Source organism: Bipolaris sorokiniana (genome assembly GCF_000338995.1).
Source record: "Bipolaris sorokiniana ND90Pr unplaced genomic scaffold COCSAscaffold_3, whole genome shotgun sequence".
Classification (NCBI taxonomy): Eukaryota; Fungi; Ascomycota; class Dothideomycetes; order Pleosporales; family Pleosporaceae; genus Bipolaris; species Bipolaris sorokiniana.
The window spans coordinates 650,080-664,474 of NW_006911897.1; the positions used below are offsets into that span (position 1 = coordinate 650,080).

The 14,395-nt window shown below is 49.9% G+C and overlaps 5 protein-coding genes across 5 annotated transcripts; 3 read left to right on the forward strand and 2 right to left on the reverse strand.

Annotated features, from left to right (window-relative positions):
- Positions 1-2,364: 2,364 nt before the first annotated feature.
- COCSADRAFT_168336 (uncharacterized protein) lies at positions 2,365-3,822 on the forward strand (the record flags this gene model as incomplete). The annotated part of the gene is made up of 1 exon (XM_007698656.1): positions 2,365-3,822. One exon carries the CDS (start codon positions 2,365-2,367, stop codon positions 3,820-3,822), a length of 1,458 nt encoding a protein of 485 aa, XP_007696846.1.
- Positions 3,823-3,918: 96 nt separating this feature from the next.
- On the reverse strand, positions 3,919-4,354 carry COCSADRAFT_284891 (uncharacterized protein). Its single transcript, XM_007698657.1, has one exon. It carries the CDS (start codon positions 4,230-4,232, stop codon positions 4,014-4,016), a length of 219 nt encoding a protein of 72 aa, XP_007696847.1. The 5' UTR covers positions 4,233-4,354; the 3' UTR covers positions 3,919-4,013.
- Positions 4,355-8,879: 4,525 nt separating this feature from the next.
- Positions 8,880-10,437, forward strand: COCSADRAFT_187933 (uncharacterized protein). Its single transcript, XM_007698658.1, has 4 exons — positions 8,880-9,041; positions 9,093-9,682; positions 9,733-9,906; positions 9,962-10,437. The coding sequence occupies exons 1-4, from the start codon at positions 8,891-8,893 to the stop codon at positions 10,139-10,141; spliced, it is 1,095 nt and encodes a 364-aa protein (XP_007696848.1). The 5' UTR covers positions 8,880-8,890; the 3' UTR covers positions 10,142-10,437.
- A 454-nt stretch (positions 10,438-10,891) lies between these two features.
- Positions 10,892-11,466, forward strand: COCSADRAFT_168339 (uncharacterized protein; the record flags this gene model as incomplete). Its single annotated transcript, XM_007698659.1, has 2 exons — positions 10,892-11,043; positions 11,112-11,466. The coding sequence occupies 2 exons, from the start codon at positions 10,892-10,894 to the stop codon at positions 11,464-11,466; spliced, it is 507 nt and encodes a 168-aa protein (XP_007696849.1).
- Positions 11,467-11,663: 197 nt separating this feature from the next.
- Positions 11,664-13,761, reverse strand: COCSADRAFT_83415 (uncharacterized protein; the record flags this gene model as incomplete). The annotated part of the gene is made up of 9 exons (XM_007698660.1): positions 11,664-12,047; positions 12,109-12,350; positions 12,405-12,572; positions 12,657-12,792; positions 12,841-12,904; positions 12,950-13,048; positions 13,097-13,173; positions 13,223-13,606; positions 13,654-13,761. 9 exons carry the CDS (start codon positions 13,759-13,761, stop codon positions 11,664-11,666), a joined length of 1,662 nt encoding a protein of 553 aa, XP_007696850.1.
- Positions 13,762-14,395: the final 634 nt, after the last annotated feature.

Genomic DNA, 14,395 nt, shown 5'->3' on the forward strand with positions numbered 1-14,395 from the left:
ACATCAGCATCGTAAAGGGAGCTGAGACCATGAGTGGAATGAGCAGGCTTCAGGAACGAACGTGTGCAGCGTCAGCATGGCAGTGGGAGCTAAAGATGATGGTCAAGCGGCAGTGGAGTGACTAATGCCGCGATCAGCAGGGCATGGTAGGGTGGGTCGTGAGCTAGTGGATTGGATATGTAGGTACGAAGGTACTTGGGTACGTACTAGGGACTTGTTCGGGTACATACCACGCGGTACGGTTGGGCGTGGCGTTGCTGCAGGACGAGGAACATGCAGGGCGTTTGCAGCGTGCTGGCGCACAAACGGTTCGAGAAAGGGCGGGGGTGAAAAGAAGAAAAAGGCGAGCGGTGAAACGGATGTGCAGCGGGTTGCAACACGCGATGATTGTGATGATGCAGGCAGAGTAGAGGGGCTGAGGATGTGAGGGTGTGAGTGCGTGTCTACAATGCAAGTAATCACTCGATGCTTAGATGGATACAGCTAGAGGTAGATGGACGGCGGGGCGCTTGGTGGTGAGAAGGTGGCACGGGCCTGTGTTCCGAGCGCGAGCGTTGCCATCGCTGTGGAGCAATCTATGTGTGCAGCTGGCAGATTGGCGAGACGAGCTTGATGTGGCGGTCTGGTCAGGCGCTCAGCAGGGCGTGGGCAGGGCAGAGGGCTGCAATCTCGGGCTGAGTTTGGAGTGGCTATTGATATCGACGAAGAGGCTGTAGGTGGGTCTGAGGGCATGCTGGCGGTGTGGGCAGGCGACAGGACAGAAAGGGGATGGCGGTGACGGCGCTCGCAGGCACAGGTGGTGCAGCTGCAGGTGACATGGGCCCGAGGATGCTACTAGGACTAGGAGCAAAATACTACTATTTGGTACTAGCACCAGAGCCGGAGCCGGAGCCAGAGCCAGAGCCAGGGCACAGCCAGGCAAGGTCATCAGCACGTCCCGGTACCTGAGCTGCCCAGCGGCGGCACAACCCTCGACTCGGAGCCAGCCAGATACCAATGTTTGGGCCAGTGGGTTGGTGAATGCGCCGAGCAGAGAGAGGACAGGTGCATGTATACACATGGAGTAAACAGCCGTCTAGTCTAGACTAACATGTCGAAATGCAGATGCAGATGCAGAGGCAGACAGGGAAACGGATAGTATACAGTACATAGTACATAACAACAACATATGGCAGCAGCCGACGGAGAGAACAGAGCCAAGACATGGAAAATGTCACGACGGGTGGAGCGGGCAGACAATACGACTGCAGAGCGGCATGTTGGAGCGAATCCGGCAATGGCGTCGGCTAGCTTCTTCGCAACCCCACACCATCCACGTCCGCTGCCCCTGACCGGCACAGGAACGCTTGCAATCGGCAGGCGAGCGTGACGAGCGCGGACAAGACAGGAGCGCGAGAGATGAAGGGATGGCGATCACGGCCGCCTGCCGCCCACTCGTCGCATTGCCATCGCAACGCCGGGTGCTGGGGAACGGTGCAGTTCATGGGCTTTCTGGGCTGATGGATGGGTTGATGGATGGGTGGAGGCGAGTGCGCAATGCCGTTGTGTTGTGGCCCTATGGTGTGCTGTGTGTGCGTGTGCGTGTGCGTGTGCAGACTGAGGGCGTGAAACGAGGCCAACAGCCACTCAGGGCCGCTCTCGCCGTCACGCTCGTTCGCTAGCACCACACACAGCAGCTGGCCGCAGCAATGAGATGGCGGCGCTGCGAGGTGTGTGGCAGGTAACCCGGTGTACACTGTAGAAGGGGGGTGTGTGGATGTGTGGATGTGTGGGTATGAGGCCCTGCCCTGCCCTGCCCCCCCGTTCATCATCACCCACTACAACGACTATTACGACGACAGCGACACCATCCAACTAGTCCTACGACAGCGACAGCACGTTTAATGATGGCATCGCGCACAGGCCTGCTCCACTGACTCGCGCCTTGACTCTGCTGGCTCTGCTGGGTTCCCTGGCCCGTTCCCAGCCCGTGCCCGGTCGTGGTTGTACTTGAAACCTCGACGCCGTGCCAGGGGCCGCGTCCAAAGCTGGAGAGTGCTCTGCAATATATCCACCCACGCCCTATCCCTCTATAATATAGCGCCGGTTCTTCTTACACTTTTCCGCCTGCGGCACACCATCGTCCGCCATAATATACCCGCCCACCGCCTGTCACCTCACTCTCTAACACTGACGCCCTCAGCTCCCACCTACACCACCAACGCCGTGCAACTCCAGTCTCACCCATCCGCCGGGCTGGCGCCTACCAAGGAACGCCCACAGTCGACCACTCCGACCACGCCTATATACATATACCCCCCCACCCACAGCCTGACTGACGCCTGTCCAACCACACTTCACTCCACTACCCTCCACTCTGCAACCATGGTCGACGTCGCTGTCACCTCGCAGCTGTCCCAATGGACCTTTGACAAGCCCGAACTCGCGCCCCGCCCCCAGCGCGGCAGCACCGACAGTGCCGCCTCGAGCCCCAACCTGTGCGACGATGTTTCCGACACACTGCGCATCGACACGCCCGCCTCACAGCAGCCCACCCCACCTACAGCAAAAGCACCAAAAGTTTTCCAGGAACGCTATCTCTCAAGCGAAGAGGACCTGACTGCCGATGATGGCTCAGCCTCGGGTTCAGACTCAGAATACGACTACGAAGATGCCGTCGTCCACGACATTTCCACCCAAGCTACCGCAAAGACAATGTCAATCTCCAGGTGGGACAAGGGTCGCAGTTGCGACATGGCCGTCGCCGTCGCCTATGCCCACGCCGGCCGCCCCAAGATGGTCGACATGGAAACTGATCGCCCACCCGTCCAGCAACGATCCGCATCCGTTGCCAACCTCATTCCCATCACAGCAGCAAAGAAGCTGCAAAAGGCAGACGAGGCACAGCGCTTCTCCATGAAGGTCATGCCCACTACAAGCATGGTTGCATCCTCGCTCTCCCGCCCCATCTCTCCACCCGCCGTTGTCGAGGCACGCCGACCCTCAACCAGCCATAGCCCAATTACTCAAAAGCCCAGCACCTTCACAGATTCGGCCTCCATTTCTTCATCCTTCCAAGCTGCATCAACACGCAGCTTCTCACCTGCATTCAGCGATGCCCCACCAAGGCCCTCCTCCTCAGCCGCTGGAGAAGTTGCATCCGCTCGCTCCTCCCTCTACATGCCCTCGCGCTCCCGTCTCGATCTCTCAAAATACCCAACATCACAATCATACCAGCCAGGCCATCGCCAATCGTACCTGCCCCCACCAACTCCAAACTCTCCAGCTCTTTCCTTCCTCAGTTCAGATCCCTATGAAAACTCTTCCACTAGCCCCGCCTCACCGATAATCAAGAAGCAACCCACAGCCCACCGCCGACTACGTTCCATCTCCATGAAGCTCTCGCTCGCCAAGATTGCCATTACACCTGCCAAGAAGCAATTCGACTCGCGCCTGCACGGCAAGGTTCCACCCACACCCATCACCCCAGCTCCCATGACGCCTCATACAGCCCCCATTGAAGGCGCAGCAAACTTCGCTGCCCAAAACAAGATTCGCCGCGCGTCTACCATTCTGCGTCCCAAGTCTCGTGGGGGCGACTCTGTACGAAAGACCCCTTCGCCGGACCTTGCACCCCCAGTCCCGCATGTCAGCACTAGCACTACTATGCAACAAAAGCGTTCAACCACACTTGGACGCATGACTGCTCGCGGCGCTGATGAGAGGGAGCCCACGCTCGTCATCCCAGAGTGCCCGAGAAACGAAATTGATCCCAGTTCTAGTGCCAGAAGCCGCGCAATCCGGCGCCGCAAGTCGCTGATGGATTTCATGGATTCGTTGTAAACCTACCCGCACATCGAAGACGCCATTTTTGTTTCGAAACGCCTCTCCTCCCCGCAGTTCCACCAACGCACAGACGACTTGCATGCATCATCCCTGTCGGTTGCGACAATCATCTTTTCTTGTACATTCTCTTACCGCCTAGCTCGTGTATACCTCTATTTTTTACCCTTCGTCTCACAACCTATTTTCCACTACAAGCGCGTAATACCTGGCGTACCGTTGGCGCAACGACCTGGCTTCGTTCGATATCTGCTTTTTTGTTCCTTTCTTCTATTTTGCTCCCAATCATCTCGCTTGTCAGAGGTTATGATACCCTCTCTGCTTACTTTTGTTTTGTTATCTTGGCAATCAACGCGAAGTGTTCGCCCGCCATTCAGCAGTAATTTCCTTGATCTCAGCAAATCTCGCATCTAGGATGCATGCATCTCAGTCGCATCTAGTCCAGAGCTTGTTCTCGGATAATGAAAGACATGATGTCCTTGTTAGCGTAGCGACAGCAATACAAGTATTTCCGATCTTCAATAACCTTGGTTCATGTACATGTGATGATTGTGGTGATGTTGTGTTGGTGCCACTTACGCGCATGTACATATGGCTAGGATGGAGTTGCAACATGGGATCCATGAATAGGTCCGGTTCCCTTCCATTGTGTTCAACCCCCATGACGTATCCCTGAGGATTCCCTTTTTTTTTTAATCACAGCATCAACGGCATCGCCTCACTACCAAGCACCCATGCAATGACGGCATTACATGTACTCTACCCTAAACACGCCAAGACGTTGTTCCCTCCTCTGACTGTGATTCCAACTGCCCCGCATCAGAAAAGACAGCTCGCAACAAACTTTGGCACCTCAGCCCGCCAAGCACCAACCAAAGCACTGGACTTGCTACTTGCACTGCCCCCACCCCCATGTCCCGGTACCTACATATCAATCCATTCCATTTGTCGTATACTGACTTTTTGCTAAACTTTTGGGCTGAGCAACAACGTTTGGCTGGCTTGCAACTGCGGACGATCTGCAGCACGGCCAATTACGCGTAAGTAGGCGACTTACGTGGACTACTACCATAGCTTTGTACCGCGAGAAAAAAAAAACTGCACGTTTGCGTGTGCGAAAGAGGCGAGGTTGCATTTTTTGTGTGGAGAGAGTTATACTCCGGTATAGTAAGTATAGTTACATCACTCTCTAACTTAAAATTCAAGGTGAGGCTGCGACACAGAACTCGGTTGGTTGGTTGGTTGGGCGTCGATAAGACGCGTGCGTGATGATGTCATTGTCTGCATTATCTCCCTACACAAGATAACAGCACAACCGCAACTTTTTTTTCTTTTTGTGTTCTTCGTTGATTTATGAGTGGTCCCGCGCCATGCGCCGTGTGCCAGCTGCTTCCAAGCCTCGTTTTCCCACTACTACTACTACTACTACTACTACTACTACTACTTCTTCTTCTTCTTCTTCTTATCTTTCCTAGTGCGGCGGGAGAGTGGCTGTGTGGGTTTCCTCCCCCCTCTTCGTATTTGTGACCGCCTCTGTGTTTGGAATACGTGTGCTTTCTCTTAGAAGAACGACAAAAATAGGTAGGATAGACGGTCGTATAACTCATACGTGTTCTCTTTTTCCCCACCTCTGTTACAGTATGCAAGAAAAGTAGCGAAGGCATAGTAGATCAATGTATATGCATGTAGGCATTGTTGTTATGCTATGTACGTTTGTGTTTCTACCAAAGTGCCAAGTTCATGCCTTGTGGGCGGCGGCCCTGGGAAGAAAAACATGGTACTATTAGTGGCACATACGCGCAAAACCCGCTAGTATCATCGCGTTTGGCAACGCCTGGCACTATAGCCACTTTTTTTTCCTTCTCCTCAAGGCCAGCCAGCAATTCCAATTGTACATTGAGAACGCCTTGCAACTTCTCTCTCTCTCTCTCTCTCTCTCTCTCTCTCTCTCTGCCCTTTTCCCTTAACCAAATCACGCGTCCCAACCCCTCACGTATCAGCGCAGCTAGCTCTCCAAACCTTCCTTTAGATTCCTGCTCTGCCCTCACGAATCAAACGAGTCAGCGCCGAAAACACCGCATGAATCACGTCTCCTCTTTCGCTTTTGAAAGACGGGCCGATAGAAAAAAACACACACACCCTCCCCTCCCCTCTCCCCACTTTGACCCTCTCTTTTTCCTGCACAACACGGACACCCTGCCGGTCCCGGAGAGACTGCTTAGCTTGTGCACTTAAGCAATACGATGGCATGATCGTTTGCGGGTCTCGGTGTCTCCACACTGCGCAAAGCGATCATAATGTCCGCTCCCTGTATTTACCACGGCAAACACATACGCGCCCAAGAAATGTTTTGCGGGATGGGGCGGTAAGGGAAGGGACGGACGGGGGGTTGGGTGGGTTCAAGAAATCTCCGGGGTCCTCTCTCTTCCTCCCCCTCCCCCTCTCCCTTCCCAAGGGGGACTGACTTCAGGGTAGTGATATTGCGCAAGTGAAGTTAGTGCGGACCCTGATGTGTATTGGTGATTTTGCACCGTAGCAGTCAGGGTCATGGAATGGGGAAAGGAAAATCGTGGGTATTTGAGTTTCGCTCATGTTCGTCTCGCACGCACGCACCCGAGGCCATTTGACATTATTGATGTTGATTTTTCTTGATCTTTTGCAGCACGCGTATGCGCATGTTTTGTTGTAGACGCGCGATACGCGTTGCCTGATCATCCATCTATCCATAGTTACGTCTGTTTGTTTTGTTTTCCATCCACACGCGCACCGTTGAACCCATCAACCATGCGATTGCACGTAATTGCCCAAATTTCACTGCTGTTATTACTTTGTACCCTGGGGAAATCATCGTCGCCTTGACTGAACCCCCACGTTCCCATGAATCCCCATTGTAGTCTATCTGAAACTACATTTATCGCTCTCCCTATTGGCGTTCCCTTGGGGACTTCGCTTGCGCGCGCGCGTGTGTGCAAGTATCTGACTAGGCTGCAAAAGTTCATGATGGGTTCCTCGCACCCCGAACCGCAGCTGTTGGTACCTGCAGCAAAACATTCAGTCCGTGCTCTGCTCTCTTTTGGGGGGACGGAGCGAAGGGGCGGGCTGTGTTTTTATTGGGGGACGGGTTAGAGTTTGATCGTCGGGTTAAGGTTCGGAGTTGTGGAGATGAGGTCGCGTCACGTGAGTGATGTTTCTCCCGTGCCAGCTTCATGTGTGTGTATGTCTATGATGGGGAAGGAAAAGGATATGGGTAACTAGCGATGACTGTAGCACATGGTCTCCGTGGACAAGGGTTGGAAATTATCTCGTTCCTGTTCTTGTTGTCCCTTGTTTTCTTTTTATTGCCTTATCTGCCAAAGATGGTGTTTTGTTTCAATGCGTGTCTTCTTTTTGTATTGGTTGAGTAGCCGCAATGGCTTTTTTTTCTTGTCGGCTGGCAGTGTTACCGAGCCTCACAGCTCATGTTATCCGAACCCGACTAGGATGGGTAAGCGTCTCGCCGGAAGACTCTTTTGCGTCATCTGGCAAACTGAATCGGTTGCGGGCCACGTGCAGAATCTTGATCCTTGTTCTGCACCAATAGTTATTTTTGACTGCGGCGCTATTATGATCAAGTGTGGTGGATACGATAGCGTCGGAACTTTGTTCAGGACATGGTAATCTTGGAATCCTAGTAGTTATCCCGCTACAAGTACAGGTCATCTTACTGTAAGATACACTTTCAACTCATCTTATCTTGAACTTAATGACATGCGAGTGGGGGATACATGACACGACAGATTGTTGATGGCTATGCTGGATAAATACATCCATTCGCATTCGGTTCAATTTGCTACAATTAGACCGCTATTATGTCACACAACCACCTTTCTTGCGTCAATCATCCCATCGTAAGATGTGTTCCAAGAAACACGCCTGAACAGCTCATAAAGAGCAGCATTGGCGTGATTAATCTATTTAGACTAAGCTCAAACCATGGCAATGACGCCTCTACGGCTGTATTCCTAACCGGCGCTTCCCAGCACTTGTCCTAGACTTTTAGTTCAACCTTAGGCCATTTTAAAAAATCTGATGATCATGCCCATGGCAAAGTGCATCACGTCAACCTGTGTAGTTCTGCGTGTGTTGGAATTTTGATGCAAGGCACTAAATACCAACTACTCAAACTGTTTTATCGCGCCTCTGCTAGCGCAATCAAATGTAAAATGCCTTTGTCTAGTAAACGAGCTAGTGTAGTTTTGACTTTTGATGGAGGAGACGTGTACGTGTCAGCTATTGTCGTATCAGTGAGGTGCGCACCTTAGATGTGTGCATGCATTTTCTTGTCAGTGTTTGATTGCTGACACTATTATAGAGTCGCACAATGAGTGGACGTGTACCTTGCGAATCGCCTGCCTACGCAGCACCTATTTGTACAGTCACTATCTCTATGCCCGCATCTTATCAGAAATACGAGGCGTACACTTTTCTCGCAAAGAGTATAGCGTGCTCTGCCATTGCCGGGCCTTCGTCGAAAAGCGCCAATCATTGGCTGCCAGTTGTTGCTGCCCCCACCAAGGCTGTCCAACAGCCTCAACTACATGTCTTCTGAGCTGCTTTCTTTGCACAAAATTCTGACCAAAAGTCCACCCCGGTTCGCTCTAGCTCATTCAAAATTTCTGAAGGTGTCTTCAGGACCATCTCCCTATCATCTATAGCCTTATCACAGCGAAGATGAGAAGCTCAATCCGCAGAGCAGCCCCATCGTCACAAACAAAGATCAAGCACGAATCAGTGAATTTTGTGGAAGATAATAACGCTCCCGTATCGCTGATTGAGGTACGCAGTGATGGCAGTTCCCGGAAATCCCAAGTTACAAAAAGTCTAGTTGAGACATATATCCAGAATGATTTTCAAACACATCCAAATAAGCAGCCTAGTTCTTCACAGCAGCCAGACCATGAGACAATAAAACTATTGTGTGCATACCTATTCTTAGCCGTAGTAGAAAATCACTCATCAAGTCTTCAGTTGTTCACAGCGGACAGGGCTGTATGACGGGAGTTTAACGCCAATCTCTTTGTCTCTACAAATGTACACATTCATTGCGCCATTTGCACGCATACCAGACGTCTATCCTAGTATACTGGATCAAAGGGCCTTGGTCAATTCCTTTACACAACCTCAAATACCCGCCCACTTATCCCATACACCGCTTCATGACGTTCGGGAAAACTATCTCAGTAAGTGAGCGAATACTTGAATAGGGAGATTCTCTAAATACCTTCTAACAGGTTTCGTCATCCAATCTATTCCTGGCGCGATGAACTATGTATGTGCTAGTCTCTCGCTTACATATCATTTCCCCAGTCGCCAGATGTACATTTTCATGCATGGCTTAGCAACGGCAAATTACGACCACATCGCTCGCGATGTCGAGGAGGGTGCTGCAAACCAATCTGCCTTTATAATTCCCAGTATGATTGTTCAACATAACCTCTCCGAACTAGGCAAAGTCATTACCCGGTGGCATGACCAGATCTACTGGCACGAACGAGCGCTAGGCATCCGATTCGATCACCATGATAGCATTGACCTGGCGAATCTTGACTTTACGGCACTGTCGAGGACTCTGAATGCAGCAAACACTCAGCTTGCATATATCGCTTGGTCGTGCAAAAGCACTGCGCGTTTGCTTGATTTCCTGGACCAAGTTACAGATCGATATCGATTACAAGCTATGGCCCACGGTGAGCCAGAGAATGATATTTCGCATATCGCAAATTTACTATCGGAGACGCATGAACATCTGCGCGCTTGGAATGTGGGACTGCAGGATAGAACTGACTATCTTTCTAAAAGAGGTCAAGCTCTAGTTCAGACTGTATGTACTGTTGATGAGAATAGTACCGAAAGCCATTCTCACTGTCGTAGATATACAGCGGCATTGCTCAACGTGATGCAGCGACCAGTCTCAGTCTAGCTAGTACTAGCACTAGCCTGGCACGATCTTCGCAAAGTGTAGCCATTTCCACATCACGTGATAGCGCCGTAATGAAGATCATCGCCGCAATGACAATGATCTTTCTTCCTGCCACATTTACTGCTGTAAGTCATCAATGAGTTGCATGTCGCCATATCCTTTCTAACAGCTCCCTTCCAGACATTCTTCAGCACCACATTTTTCGACTTCAACAACGATCTCAATGGGCGCATGTACTCTTCTTGGCTGTGGCTATATTTTCTAGTCACTTTTATACTTACGCTGGTAGTCATGCTAATCACGTGGTGGTTATGGAAAAAGAAAGAAAAGGAAGTCGCTGCATCTCTGAACACTAAATAACGCATGTCCCACAGCAATTTACAAGTGTTATAAACAAATTAAACTTGGGGAAAACAAAACGGAGGTGGGTAAACAAGAGTAAGGTCATGCGTGGATTCAGGGGTAATCTGTTGGTACTGGTTCGTTTGCTTGTTTGGAATTTGCATATGTCAGAAACAATGCACGAAGAAAAGAAATACAGTAGGAAGAGAAAATTATTAGCCACCAAATGGAAACAGCGGCGGGCATAAGATGAAAAGGGAAGGTGGTGAACTAATCAGTTCATACAGAAACACTGCAACTATTAATCTCCTTGCAATGAGGCTCAATTCCTGCCATAATGCCGAGTGATCATATCTGGCGGTACTAAAAGTGAAAATACTACTAAAAGTTGGAGAAGGTGGTATGTGCCAAACAGCTATCAAACAACATATCATTCGGTGTTGGGAGCATCTCATCTAATTTGTCATACGAACAGGAATTCTTGTGGTAATAATGTGTCCTGGCTGCGATGTACATGTAACTACCGAAGACATGATATTAATGGGTAAATATTGAACAGTATAAGTGATCTATTTGAAGTGCTGCGGAGCACATCCCCCGCATTCACAACTGCCGTTCGCTTCATCCCCACCATCGGTACATATCTCTATACTTTAATCAAGCGTGGATTTTAGCCAAGCGAGCGAGATTATTGAAGCCAACAATTTAAAAGAATATCTAGAGGTGCTTCGTCCTGTGGATCTCTCACAACAACTTCACTGAATCACCATGCTATATACTATTATCCTCGGCCTTGCACTCGTGGCAAAAAGCCTCGCCCAGGCACCAGAAGGGCAGCGCACTGTTTACATCACCTCAGCTCAAGATGCTAAATTCGTCGTCGTTCCAAAGTCGCGCACCGCAGGTGCATCTCTTGTAGTGTTAGTTGTCATCAAGCACTCTCTACACGTCGAGGTTGTATACATAAGCTAATAAGTCGGCCCACAAGCCAATCTCTAACCATATCTCCTTCGCAAACATGGTATCTTGTTGCACCATCAAACAGCACCTCGATCCAACTTGCCTCCACAACTCTGTGCATGGACGCCGGTCCCAAATCTGGGTGGAAGGACATGGCGCTCGTCTCTCTCCGCGAATGCGCACCCAAGGCGGAGTCTCAGACTTGGATTGCCATGGCTGATGGGCGCATTGCACTTGAGGCTAGCGTGGGTACCAAGCAGTGCCTTGATCTACAATACATGAGAGCTGTGGAGAATAACCCTGTAGGCATGTATAATTGCGCAGGGTTGGGGAATATAGGAGCGAAGGATAAGGGAATCAATTGGCCGCTCAAGGATGCCTGAGGGGTGATGCATGTGGAACACACCAACTATGGCAATGTAACTAGCGAGAATGATATCGAGTTTCTTTTCTAAAGTCCGCTGTGTTATGACACATTCAGAGGAACTAACTTGTAAAAGAACAAATGATTGTGTAAAGAGTGATAAGTGGTCTGGAATAGAAACTGATAACAGGAGTGAGATAGCAACAAATAGCTATTCTAGGCTTTAGAGGCCTTCTTAAGCCTCTCTTCATGTCTCTTCTTGCCTTCTTCCTTTAGCTGAGCATCGTCCTCTCGTGCAAGTTCTATCTGAGGCATCAAGAACCAAGCAGCGACGAAGGCAATTGCATTGAGAGCCGCACCCACGATAAAGATGATCCGAAAGCCTTCCTTGTATGCTAAGGTGAGCGAGGCGCGAATCTGATCCATACGCTGTGTTCCTACTAACTCGCGAAATAGGTCTGGCGAGTTAAGAAGTAGGTTCAGTTCTTTTCTGGAGAGGCCGTATGGCGCCAGTGAATGCCGAACAGCATTGTTGATGATAGTTCCTGAAATGGCCAATCCTAGGGTGCCGCCGAGATTACGTATGAAATTACGTGTTGACTGTATTCAGTGTTAGTTTTTGAGTAATAATGTCAAAGAGGCATAAGTATATATATCTTACTGTAACGACTGCCATGTGCTTGCGTTCGGCTCCTGCTTGTACGGCAATCAGGCTTGGCTGCAGTGTGTTTCCAAGTCCGAAACCAGCAAGAAGGGAATATCCTATCTGCTTTCCAAGCGAAGGACTATCAAGCGTTGATAGTAAGCCCAACGCAATTGCCCATACTGCCCATCCTATGAGAAGACATTCTCGGTAACGTCCAGTCCAATGCACCACAAGACCTGAGAGTGTGCTAAAAAGCGCTATTCTCCTATCAGCAACCATCTAATTTTCTTTGGATAACTAACAAAACCTACTTTGTGTGAGTGTGATAGGTAGCAACAGTGCTCCAGACTTCACAGCTGAATAACCATATACTAGTTGGTAGAACGATGGGATGTAGAAGATCTGGACAAGAAAATTCCAACCATTAACAAACATTGTCAACATAGCCCCGTTGACGACCTTGGAGGTGAAGATTTCCACTAAAGATGATCAGTAAAAGTGATTCATAGCAGTTGCATGATGAATGATAAAATCTATCAGCTTGATCCGATGCCATAACTTACTCGAAACTAATGGCACACTAGTGCCTTTCCATTGCCACAAGATGAAACCTGCGGAGACTGCTACTCCGACAACAAGAGTGGCAACAACGTGAGCAGATTCCCATGGGTGCTCACCACCAGCCCATGTCAATGCTAACTGTTACTAGTAAGCCTTAGCACACTGACTGAAACATGAAATACATACCACGAGTAGTGTAGAGCCAGCCAGGGCTAGGAAAGCTCCAAAAAAGTCGATAGCTGCTACTTTCCTTGTTCTCTTAGCATTGAACTCTGAGATGGATCTAACAACTTACTCTTTCCATGCACCGTGAACTTTGCGTAATGGCATAAAGAAGATCACAGCGCTAGTAGCCAAGAGACTTGTGAAAAGGTTTAGCCTGAAGATCCATCGCCTGAAGCAGTCAGCACATGATGGATTTCGTCTCGTTGGAAGGTGTTACCAAGAGTCTGGGCTTTGCGATGCGAGTGCACCTCCAATGATTGGTCCGATTCCATTGGCTAGTGCTACAACAGACCCCTATGGTAATGTAAGTTACTTTCTTCAACATGAATAGCATGTGATATACCAGTATGCCTTGATACTTGCCTCTTTCGCGAAGCGGCACTATGTCAGAAACTATTAGTTGGGCGACTGTCATAAGACCGCCACCTCCAGCTCCCGTGAACGCGCGGAAGATGATGAGCTGAACGGCTGATTGTGCTAATGACGCAGCTAATGAACCGAAGAAGAATATTGCGATGCCAAAGATCAAGATGACTTTGCGAGACCATATATCGGAAAGCCGGCCATACAGTAACTGAAATGAGGTCGATGTGAGAAAGTAGGCGCCTGCAATCCATGCGCGCTCACTGTCAGCATCAAGAGCTTTGCTGACAATGGTTAAACTTGCTCCAAGAGTAGTCTGGTCTAACAATGCTAGCAAGTCAATACTTGCGCAGGCCAGGAATATCTAGTTTGATGAGCACAGGGAACGATATTGGACGCAAGCACTCTCACAGTAATGATAGTCTTGACCGGCACATAGTTAGTTTGCTCGTTGAACCTCGGCCCAGTTTCCTCGTCTGGCGGGTGTGGTTCAACTTCGGGAGTAGGCTTAGTGTCCATGGTGTACTCAAGACCGGGTGCGTCAGTCTTGGGCATTCGATTGAAGAAGAGAGGAGAAAAAGGCAGCCACTGTCGTCACTGCAATCACTCCAAGTTTCTTAGGGGATGCTATATATCACCGGGCCTGGAAGTACACAGACAGCGCGCACTGCAATTGGAACCAAATGGCTTAAGAGCGCCAATTTCTTATAATGTGCTTACCGGTCTCTGCAAGCCCAGGCCTTTAGAATCCAGTCCATCTTTGTGTATCGCCGACGGCTGCTCAGGGAATCTTCCACCGGTCTACAATTGTGCGTCAATAGATGGCAACAAAACGTGCGCAAACTTGCTCCACTAAGATGCTCACTGGATGCCAAGGCCCCTAGCGGTGTACTAGTACCATACGTAGTACTATTAGTACACGACACTGGTTCGTCGATCAACAGGCTATACACATGGGTAGTGCATCATGCCCAATCTACGTTGCTTTTGAAGGGTCTGACCGCTTACCACTTGAGCACCTTGAAATACACTACAGCATGCATGGAATGAACGTTGTATGTCGACCTGCCAAGTTAGGGTCCACATGTGAAACGGATTGGCCGGAGGTCATGGATGCTGAAGCGAACAGGGAGTACTGCCCTGCCAACGCTAT

Excerpts from the sequence above, each read along its gene's own strand:
- COCSADRAFT_187933 (XM_007698658.1), top strand. The coding sequence starts at position 8,891 with ATGTACACATTCATTGCGCCATTTGCACGCATACCAGACGTCTATCCT. Across the intron at positions 9,042-9,092 it reads CGTTCGGGAAAACTATCTCA|GTTTCGTCATCCAATCTATT; the intron begins GTAAGTGAGCGA and ends ACCTTCTAACAG. Across the intron at positions 9,907-9,961 it reads TTCCTGCCACATTTACTGCT|ACATTCTTCAGCACCACATT; the intron begins GTAAGTCATCAA and ends GCTCCCTTCCAG.
- COCSADRAFT_284891 (XM_007698657.1), bottom strand. The coding sequence starts at position 4,232 with ATGCGAGATTTGCTGAGATCAAGGAAATTACTGCTGAATGGCGGGCGA.